A 12,039-nucleotide genomic window follows, 5' to 3' on the forward strand; every position below is an offset into this window, starting at 1 on the left:
TAATCCTGAGAGTGTAAGTTTAGATTTTCAGGTCTACAGCTGGAAAGTGAATGAATTATTTAGAATGTTCAGTCTACATTTGTGATTTTATATCCACAAGAGTTGGCTTTCTCAAGTTTACTTAAATGTTGTTAGTACTGTTGAATTCAAGTGCATCTTAGATTCAACAATCAGCATCTTTCTCAGACATTAACTCTGAGATGATGTTGATTTTAAAACCTAATATATTATGTTCCCCTACTGTGTATCAGCATCCAACAGTATGGTGAACAGAAATATTCAAGTTCAACTAATTACAAGGAATATGTATGTGTGTGTTGTTACAAATGCTGAATCTGTGTTTATTTTTACTTTACCTTGATGCACAGGTGTCAAACTCCAGTCCTCGAGGGCCGCTGTCCTACAGCTTTTAGATGTGCCACAGGTACAAAACACTGGAATGAAATGGCTTAATTACCTCCTCCTTGTGTAGATCAGTTCTCCAGAGCCTTGCTAATGATCTAATTATTCTATTCAGGTGTGGTGCAGCAGAGGCACATCTAAAAGTTGGAGGACACCGGCCCTTGAGGACTAGAGTTTGACACCCCTGCCCTGATGTAAGCAGCAAAAGCAGGCAACTCAGTGTTGGTAACATGGCAGCACTGTCTTATACTACATGCTACACACTAGAGAGACATGCTTTGAAAATACGAATTTTTACTTTTAAACAAGAAATTTAACTCTGTTTATTTGTAAAACAGCAGTTCAGTTCTGTGCAGAAAAATGTTAACTTTTTTGTCAATGAGCTGGTTTGAAACTGTAATATCACAGACTTTGACATAAGAAGTTGTGCTTTTTATCCTACAATCGTAACTGTTTCATCTAAAAGGATTGGTTTATTACCAGAGAGATAAAAGAATAAAGTTGAGACTAAAAAAAAACAACATATATACAGTACATATTCCATTACATCGTCTTCCAAGTAGCCAGGGTTGGGCACGGGTGGACAGCAGCCTAAGATAATTCTTATTTATTTTATGTTATTTAAGGTAGTCAACCATCAGACTGGTGAAAAGTGCTATTACGTCAATTCAGCTTTAAAGTGTTATATGAACCCCTGGTCATTCATGTAACTTGTTTAGAAATGTGGATCGTGAACACTGACATTGGTATCTGGGATGTCTGTGCTTGCTGTAACACGTCTTGCATTAAGGTGGCATTTTAGGCAAGAATATGAATGAATGATGAATTACTGAATGAATGATTATACTTTATTGGTGATAATTGACCAATATCACCAAATAGTTTCGATGATAGGCCAGCTGTTTTTTGCACAACATTCACACAACAATAGTCTTTTCCAGCGTCCCATCGTTTTGTGAAGCAAAAAATCAACCCTTGATTACAAAGAAACAGCTACCATCACTGCAACACTGGTTTGTGCATTATATTTATGGATGTACCAGACACGCACAAATACAAGGTTCTGGCCGGAATCTTTGTATGTAAAAAGTAATGTGATTCATTTTGGATTTAATACCATGAAAAACTACAATTCCTGGAAGAGATTTAATCAATTTTTATGAATTATACAGGGAACGTTATTGGGATTTGTCAAAATGATCAAGAATTCATCAACTGCTCTTACTTAGGAAAAACAAACAAAAACAAAACAAATCATCTGTATCCAGCCTGATTCAAAAATATCTTGTTTTGTCTTATAAAAATGCTGAACTTCTTAAGAGGTGTATTTCAAATTGAATTAAATAATAATACTTTGTATTTTGAATTGTATAAAGAAACGTAAATTGAGTGCTCATTATATTTTGTGACACAGAAAACCTCTTGCTAATAGTTTACTCACCCAGACAACATGAACATGCAGAAATATTCCTATTTTTAATTTAATGTTAACTAGGTCCTAAGGCACACTTATTCAGCATAACTAACCCTAAGCCTGGCGTATTAATTTCATGAGACATTTATGTCAAGTGAAATTAATGTCTTACCTTTCCTACATATAGTGGCTCTGTGCCCGTGTACTCCTCCACCACAAAAAACTGGTTCCACACCCATCCTCTCTTTACTCTTTCAAGCGATGAGGGTTCTTCTTGTTGTTCACTCCCTCCTGAGTTTGTGCCACTAGTCCTTGAGGCCTCAGACCACTTAAAACAACAGCAGCTCAAAAGACCCAGTGCTGCCAATAGTGTCCACGGTCCTGCTGTCCAAAGGGGAACCATGTTGTTGGGAAAAAGAAAAAAAGAAATTGGCCAGTGTCTACATGTAAAATCAAAGATGCAGACACAAAAGATTTTTCACTCGTAGTTATGTACAAAAAACAAGTCCACCAGGGCAAAATCAAAATGTCTTGTTGAAAGAACTTGAAAGTTAATCCATGGGATCACAAATCAATCTGAAGTTATCTGCTGAATACAAGGGCAGGTCGTGGAGCATATTGGGTTTGTACCGCCCGGTGAGAGCATGTTTGTATCGTCACATGGCCAGTCAATTTGATTCTTCAGACTACCTCCCCTGCCCTCTCACTGAGATTCTTGTATTTTTTTAAAATAGAATCTGTAGCAGTGAAACGAATGGATTAAGGAATACCTTTAAAAGATTTGATGGTGTCAGAAATAACAGATTTGACAAGACTTGCTCACTAATCAGTTGCAAAATTATGGGAGAAAAAGGTTGTAGGGGCATTGAAAAGCATGTTGCTGAAGAACAACATTGATGTTTTCCATCCATTCTTCACTCTCCTGCCTCCAACAGCACTTGTAGCCATTTCACATCCAGTCGGCACCGTGAGGGGATTCAATACCACACTGGTAGTTTAGAGTCCTGGAAAAATTCCCAGATTAAATTTATTCTGAAAAGGAAATCTTTTTTTTACAGTTCAGTCCCTTGAATAGTTCTAACTGTTTTTTACTGGCAGAAGCAGAAGTCTTGAACTGTGAAAAGGCCAGCTGATTTTACTGTTGGTGATTACATTTGATCTTGGATGGCTTTGACCTTCAGAGCAATCCACTGGTTTGAAGAGCTCATCCTTTAAAGGTCCTGTGTAATTATTTTGTCCATTATGACAGCTCTATCAGTAATCCAAAGCCAGGAAAGGAATCTGTAAAACAGAAAAGACAAAAAGATGTTGACCTGGATCATTTGCTACAGCCTAGACTGAATCTGAGCATGCTGAAAAATCAATACATTTGACAAATGTGAAGGAAACTTGTTCAATATATTGTCAAAATGCAGTTTTAAGAGCATACATATTGCATAAATTTTATTTATTGACATTTGTATATTAAAAATAAAATACTACATCAATCAATCTTCAATCATATTATTGCCACTGACCAGTAAATATCACTGCCTAATTTTCTAGTCAAATCAAGTCAAGTTTATTTGTATAGCACATTTCTGCAACAAGGCACTTCAAAGGGCTTTACATCATAAAAACATGATGTTGTTTCATAATTCACCAATTATGAAACAAACAATAAGCATTCTACAGTTCTCTTCTTGGTAAAAACTGCCTTTCACATCTTGTGAGTGTGAAGTGCACATACAGCACTCTGACTGCTAAGATACTGGCCAATCTAGACTAGGGTTCCACAAATCCAAGCGTTGAGGGATATAACCCTGCGGCTTTAGATGTGTCCCTGGTTCAACACACCTCAATCAGATGGTTAAATTACCTCCTCAGGTCTCCAGAGTCCTGCTAGTGACCTGATTATTTGACCCAGGTGTGTTGAAGCACAGTCACATCTAAAACCTGCAGGACACCAGCCCTCGAGGCCTGGAGCTGACAGTCCTTGATTTAGACATTTATTTTCATGCCTTTTTAGGCATAATTTTTTACAGAAAAACCAACATGAATATGAGGAGCCTGTGGCACTGCTGATGTGCGAAGGAAGCCCAGGTTGCTGGTGTCATTCATATTGCTCTTAGCAATGCCTTATTTGGTTTCTGTGGTTTTCAGGTCAGGCAGGTTTGCTGTTCAATCATGTACAGTAAAATCATAGTCTAAAAACCAATTGCAGAGATTATTGGCAGTTTGTGCATGTGCCAAGACATTTTAGAAAATTAAATTAGAATCTACATAAACTTGTTAATTGGATTTGGTTTTCTCTACACTCTCCCTCCAGACCCCGGGATCTTGATTTCCAAATTGAATCAAAAATTTACTTTTTTTTTATTTGATGAGAATACTTTTCATTTCTAGTATACCCATATCAAAAACTTATATTTTCCTTGGTTCAAACTGGCTTAACAAAAAGCATAGTATATACACATACTATATTATGTCTTAGATGTATTGAGGCACTGAGTGCAGTTACAGTTTGTGATTTGTCAATCTCCCAAACTTATAAAATAAAGGTTTGTGGCCTACCGGCTAGACTTTGCTGCCTGATGCAACTGCACCAGTGCCTTTTTGCATGTGCGCACTCCTGAACTGCTCTATGGGCATAAAGGGGTAATCAGCTGGGGACGAACAGTCCTTAATGTTACGGACCTTTAATGCTTGGCTCCATTTTACGATAAAAAGCACTTTGCTGAAATGTGCAATACAAATAAATTTGATTGATTGACTGATCAATTGATTAATCCCAGTACATTTGCTAGTGCAATGGCATCCCCTGCTGATGTCATAAGTCTTATTTACCCCACAATTCCTATCCTTCCTCCTTAGCCACTTCCAACATTTTCCCTTTTCTGCCTTTATGGTGTTCTGACACCCTCCCCTCCTGTGCATCTCAAGTCACGGATCAGATGAAGAATCCGACAAAGCCCCAACATTTCACCCCAGCAGGTTACATGATGACTTTACTTTTTGCAAATCATTCCGAATAACATGTGAATGGGATTGATTTACAAAACCTTCAAGGCTGAATTTATTCCTGTTGCTTGTGGAGATATTTCTACCGCATTTTCTCCCCATCATTAAGCTTTCCTTTATACTGTTATATTGCACTTTATGCAACTTTCTCTAGCAATTAGTTTGCGTGACCAGTCCTTCTTGTGTAGTTAGTCCCTGATTGTCAATAACACAACAGTCAAATCTTGCATATTAATTTTAATGTGGGCACATTTGTATTTTAAAACAAGAAAAGATAAATAAAATCAAACCAAAATGAGTTTTCTGTTTTAAATTTAGCTGGAAGTCATAATCATTCAAATTAACAAAAATAACCATTTACTATACATAATTTAATGTGTAACAGATTTATATAAAATATGAGTTTTACTTTTTTAGTTAGGTCACTGTTCTATAATATTTTAAATTATTGCTATGCACCTTAATTTTGGTTCACTTAAACTTAACTTATTTTTTTACTGTATCAGAATCATAAAAACATATAACTTATTTTTTCAGTTTTCCTCTTACTTCAGTGTTCCTAAATCCCCAAACCTAACAAGTCTTGGTGAGTTTATGATTTTCTAGGGTAAGCAGTGTTTTGATGAATGTTATATTCAACAGTTTGAATTTTAATTCTAAGATGAAGGGTTGAGCAGGAGATCCCTGCTGGGAGAATTGCAAAGACAAACCAAGAGGTCAGTTTTCATCACACACAGAACCAAAAGCGTCTGTCTGTCTTTAATCTGACTGCAGCTTTGACCTCAACCAGCTGATTAAATGGATGAGAGAACACTAATTGGATAAAAGTATTAATCAATTAATTCCATCCATTGAGGCTACATCTCCCTAATACTTCAGACAAACACAGGAGGGAACAAAAGGATGTGATATACTTTATTGATGTTAAACATGCACAGACTATAGACACAAATGTAAAGTTGACTCATTACAGACCCATTATTCAAAAGATAGGCATCTAAAGGTGAAAGACAAAGTAAAAACAAGAACAAAAAAACACAAAAAAGAATAGTTTTGTGAGAAACAAGAAAATGAAACACACTGTTGTGTGAAACTGGGATTAATAGTCTCTGAAAGGTTCAAAGACAAAAGTCTAATGACAAAAAAGGAGAAGAAATAATAACATTTAAAATGTCTGAGGTCTTACAATCCAAAGAAAGGAATATTGCAACACAGGCTGAAGAAAGGTTCCTCCGGCCTGCAGGTGGTTTAACCTATTGTATTTCTGTAGGCACTTCTAATCTCACTCTCCCTCTGCCCTGCTAGTAAGCTTGGAGCTTCCGGAAATAATTCCTTCTCAGACTGTTGGTCAAGGCAATGTCCGTGGTATTGGAAACTAACTGCTCTAAGGCTGTCCAGTCTCCAGAGCAAACAATTCAGAAGAAACCTAAGCAGCTCAGACGTCTTAACTCTTCACTGCAGCACAGTTGTTACTCTTAGAGTTGTGTGTAATGCTTGTATCCTACAACAAGAATTTAAATTACAGTGACAGAACCGTTGTTTCAGTAGGAATTTTAAAATTAACAAAAGGATTACACAAAGATGTTTGCTGTATTTTGCAGGTAAAATAAAAATAAGTAGATTACAACTGATATTTCAACAGATTCTGACAGGGCTATAGAAAGTAAACCATCTATTAGCCATTTAGGTATTTTAATAAAATAAACTTTGTGAATTTATCAGTCTTGTAAAAACACTGGATTGTAAGATCTAATACATTGCAAGCCTAGGATATTTCACATGTAAACGGGCCTTGTTTAAAAATTCTGTGTTAAGGATTTTAAGATTATAACTTAGAGATTAGACAAAGTACAACAGGGTGGAAAGCTTCACCCTGTGGAGGATTTCCTGATAATCTGATGCAGGACAACCATAATCCTAAAGATTTTCCATCCTTTGCTTTTGCACCCATGATCTTTGGGGAAAAAGCTTCTAATGCAAGATTTAAAAGGGAAATGGACATTGAACAGAAATTGATTTGAAAAGCTCTTAGATTCTCCTTTAATATTCAACACACGCTTTTTGAGTTTAATCTTATACTAAAAGATTACTCACCTCACTTCCATTTGTCATTCACCAATAGCTGTTCAAAATATGTTAACATGTAGGTGGATTTTGATCCAATTTATATTTTGTAGAAATTATGGTAACGTTCAACAAAAACTCTTGTGAACTAAAATTACTTTCCTATAACGTTTACTGTTTAAACAACATTGAAGTCTCAATGGCATATCTACATTTAGTGTATTACCCTGCAGTTGTGTTTAGATTATGTAAAAATCTGAATAATAAAACTGAAAACATGAAATAAATCCTTCTTTTTGAACTGTGTCACAACAACTGTGCAATGTTCAGAGCGCCCTGAGAAAATAACAGGCCCTTCTCACCACCACAAGTGACTTCCATTAAGAAGAGGAATTTGGCTGTTGTAAAAGATCATCATCAAGCCTTTCTTCCAATCTGAAAGTTTATTATTCAATATTTAACACATGGAATATTTACTGCAATCTGATCAAGAACTGCACAGTATTCTTATTCTGGAGATGTAGGATAAGGAAAGACTTTAACTCTTCAACTTCTCGGCCAGCTAAGCAAGGTTGGTGTCCATCTTCCATTTTACAATTCGGTACTTTCACCTGTCCACGATATCAGCAAATCCTTGTGGTCTTCTTGTAGACAAGATAAATTATTATAATTCTACACTGAATTGAGCTCAGCAACATTGGCTGTGATGGTAAGAAAAAGTAAGTTCTCACATTTGGAAGTTTCATGACTCACAATTGCTTTCTGTCAACACTGTGATTGTTTGTTGAACAGGGGACATTCGATCACAGGGCATCTACCTGCTGTATTGCCTCCAGCAAAAGAAGTGAAAAACCCTCGGGTTAGAAAACTATTCCACCAGTGTCCTGCTCCTCCATCATTTTCTCAGAAACAATGGGTAGCTAATGAGGAGCATGTTTCCTTACCACTAACTCTCAGCAGGGTGCCCCCAACATTGTGGAATACAGTTTGAATGTACAGAAACAAAGTAAAAGCCAATAAAATAAATAGTGCATATCAAGTAGATTCTATTATCATTTGGCGAGATCTTTAATCATTTGGGAAATTATACTGAAATGACATGTACAAATATGACATACTTTAAATGTAAATTTGTGACAACTATTTACATTTTTTTTTGCTGTCTAAACTTGTGTGGTATATTGAGGATCTTTAGCATAGTTCTATTTTGGAGAGGTGTTAAAAAAATAATGCTAAACGTTTAAGTTTATCATATTTTTCAGGTCAAAAAATTCTGCACCCATGTCTTTGCAATTAATGACAAGTCAGAATAGACAGCTCTAAAAAAATGCAATTTCAACTAGATGCGTCATTGGAGTCAATTGATGTACATAAGTTCAAATTAAGGTTTAAGATCCATATGCATTTAGTCAGAGAAAAAGAAATGACTCCCTTCTGGCATAATGAATGACACTCACTGAAAAAAGTAATAAAGAAAACTCATCTAAACTTCCAAGCTTGACATACTGATCCAAAGTGCTTTTTTAAGTTCCCAATTAACTCTGGTAGAAATATGGAGAGATAACTTCAAAGAAATAAAAGCATACTGTTTATTCCTCAGTGCCTCCAGGAACATACAGCATTAGGAGAATATAACTAACTCATTCTTGCCTATATAAACCTCTGCTGTTCCATTACAGTAGACTATGTAATTGTGCCACTTTGAATTTATTAATTTCTATGAAAATAAATTGCCTTCTTTATCAAAAGTTATTGATTATAAAGTAAAAAAAAATAGCATATAAAAGCAAAGTTTGCTTAAATAGGTTTGCTTAAAATACTTTGCAAAAGTGTCCATAGATTTTACATTTCTAAAGATGTTGTGAAAATCCTGGAAGAATGTCTGTTGAAGCCATCATTAGCGAGAAAATAAAACCTAACAGACAGCCAGAGCTACAATATCTTACAATAGCCTAATTAAGATCCACATCTAAATCCAACTAAGAATCTTAAGCAAGACTTGATTTTTGGTTCAGAAACCTCACTATTTAGTTTTGCTAAGATCCACGTACAAAAATCTATCTCTCTTCACCTGTTCGCAAATCTCTTGTAGAACCAAAATGTGAAAGACGCAGTTCTTCAAAGTACTTAGGGAAGTTGTATAAAAATACATTCTCACATGTAAATATGAGTTAGATGGATGCAAGGTACATGGTTATTTTGTTTTTACAAAAACTTTAGATTACATATTTATCTTACTAAATCTGTCTCTTTCCTCCATCTCTTTCCTGCCCCTCTTCGAGTCCTTCTCCAGTCCAAGGCTATTGGCAAGCCCTGTGCAGCCATTCGTGACCTATTAGAGTGCTGGATGGATCCTAGAGCATGGCTGCAGCCTCTCATCAGTGGGCATGCCCTGAGCAAGCCCTTTGACAGCTGGCAGCGGACAGACGACAGCCAAGCAAGACTGATCACTGCAAACTGATAGGCATAGAGCCAATGACCAGCAGACAGCCTTCTCTGTCTCTGACACACTCCCTCATAAATGCGCTCACACATGCACACAGTCACAGACACGCAATCATGGTGTGTAATGTGTTTGTATCGTGAACATTTTTTTGAAGGTGAAGGTAGATAAACATGTATTTGTTTCTTTGCATTTGTTTTTTGCTGGCTGCAAATGTATTAATTTATAAATGTATCTTGATAAATGTATAAATAAATTTATCTTGATGTTGAGAGAAACAGAACTTGAATTTTGCACCCAAATTTAAGCTTGTATAAATGACCAGCAATTACAAAAATAACTAATAAACAGGCCATATTGCTGATGGCATAACTTGAACAAGCTACACTGTATCTATTGATTTACACAAGACATGAATATATGCTGTAATTCATGGAAAGGAAAAAAAAGGTAGCAACCAGGGCCAAAAGGATGGATGCAACACTGTCGTACGGTTGTAGTAATGACAGCTGCTGCAAAAAGGAGTACAAGGGGCACACTGGAGATTTTCTGCAAAACAAGAAAGCATGTGGAAATGGCTTCAGCCTGAAAAAATGAAAAAGTTTTATTTGTGTGTGTGTGTGTGTAGTGTAATGTGATTATGTGAGTTTTGTCTAAAAACATTCCTGCCATGATGAGTGAAGGTGTCAGGCCAAAGCGGAAGCAGGAGAATGGAAACTGCACTGCAGTGAAGCAATTTAATACAAAAAAAGAAAACTTACAAAAACATGAGAAGACCAGGGCATGTGGTATGGTCAGCATAACAGAAGAAACTAGCAGGGAACAATAGAAATCAGGGAGCTTAAATATAAAGGAGATTTGATCGATGAAATGGGAACCTGGTGAGTCTAATCATGGGATTGCTTACCACCTTTTAGAGGAGAATAAACAGGGAAACTGAGGTAGGTGACCAAGAAACACAGATCATACACATCCAGCTGGACAAGACACAAAATTATCTACAAACAAAAAAGGGAAAAAACCTAAAACAAACTTAAGAGAATTAACAAATGAACAGTAATTAATAAGAAAATAAATAAAAAGCAATGAACAACAGGAAACAAACTAAATATGGCCAAATCTTACTAACACACACACACAAAAAACATTGCTAGCTTGTTGCTTTTAGTTACATGCGGCTACAACAGCGGCTAACAAGAAAGTGCACCTACTGAGATGATTAAGAACACGGCTGACAAAACAACTAACTGAGCAGTGGATTATTTGATTTTGTCTCCAGTTTTTTTTTTTTTGGTTTTTCTTCACTCGGATAAACTTGATATCTTTGCTTCACCGCTCTGCCATTAACCCTCTGTTCTCTTTGCCATGCTTTCTCTTATCTATGTGGATAAGAGAAAGACAAGATGCAAGTTCAGAGAGTTGTGTGAAGTACATGTATGAGCTCTGTGGATCACTTAGCAAAAAATAGCAGACTTCTACATTGTTTTTTTTTTTGGGGGTTTTGTATATAACTTTCAACTCAGTTTAAAAAATAAGTCTTAGTAGTGATTTGTACTGTTTCCCAGTGACTTGTAACTACATCAGATCAAAGTTGTTTCATTTTAGGCAGTGCCAGTTACTGCAAACAGAGACTTTGTGGCAGTGACAGAAGCTTGCAGAGCAGGGAGCTAAATACTGCTCATCAGATTGCTAAATGTACTGAAAGAAAAGATCAGGAAGACGGCCAGAAATTGCTGTAGTGTGATTTTTTTTTTTTAAAGGAAAAGCATCCATGTGACTGTAACAAACCATGTCTTTCTTCCGATGCAAAGAAGTGCAGAATTTACTGTTTGAACTGTAATTTCAAAGACTTTATCCCTATAAGAAAAAAATAAATAAATAAGATGATGTTAAGCGCTAGAGTCCCAGAAAATGTAGTAACTTTAAAAAGGATGTCTTTTTGAGCCATCTAAAACAAGCTGTTTAGAATCAAACAATTGACTTCGACTTTGTTGGCTCTTGGGTGCTGAAGATATGTATCTATATCCTCTTGTTCCATTATGTTCATCTGCTAATACTCTGTCGTGTGTAATTTGTGAGTCTTGCTTAAGTGAATTTCGCACTTTTACAATGTGGATTGATTTTGGCTTTAAAATTCTAAATTTGGCCAAAGAACTAAGGAGGGTGAGAAAAGTGATTACTGATTCCCTTACAATTAGCCATGGAAACATCAATTTGTTAAATTGATGTTTTCCGGATACATCTATTATGCTTTTAGTTTTTCAAAATGGTAAACACAAATGTCATGCAATGCAAGAAGATATGCTGTATATTCATACAGTCATGTGAAAATATCTTATGACAGCTTGAATATTTTCCTAGCATATTTGGCCATTCATCCACTGTCTATACTCGCTTATGCTTGCAAATCATGGAGGGACAGGTCTCTACTCCTAGCAGTCATTGGGCAAGAGGCAAGGTACAACCTCACAAGTTTAGTTTTCATGAGGGATGTGAAATGGAGAATCATTTGCTGTTGAAGAACGTGAAAGCAACAATTTAGAAGGAAACATTTTACAGATATTAAGCCTGGAACAAATTATTTGGTCTCTAGAACAAAGTACAGTCCATCCTAGTGACCTATGTTCACCTTAAACCATCAGTAGATCCACACAACATAGAAACTCAACATGTCTGAAATATGTGCCAATAATGGCATCCATTTCACAGTAAATGA

General features: G+C 36.1%; 1 protein-coding gene across 2 annotated transcripts in view; it reads right to left on the reverse strand.

The window, feature by feature from the left end:
* The window catches only part of cdh22 (cadherin 22), a 161,409-nt gene that overhangs the window by 80,689 nt on the left and 68,681 nt on the right, over window positions 1-12,039 (reverse strand). For both annotated transcript variants that reach the window (XM_005805248.2, XM_023325751.1), the window contains one exon: window positions 1,989-3,097. In XM_005805248.2, the coding sequence (XP_005805305.1) occupies window positions 1,989-2,219 (231 nt within the window). In that variant the 5' untranslated portion in view covers window positions 2,220-3,097. The remainder of the gene's footprint in view (window positions 1-1,988; window positions 3,098-12,039) is intronic.

The sequence above is a fragment of the Xiphophorus maculatus genome, chromosome 20 (assembly GCF_002775205.1).
Source record: "Xiphophorus maculatus strain JP 163 A chromosome 20, X_maculatus-5.0-male, whole genome shotgun sequence".
Lineage (NCBI taxonomy): Eukaryota > Metazoa > Chordata > Actinopteri > Cyprinodontiformes > Poeciliidae > Xiphophorus > Xiphophorus maculatus.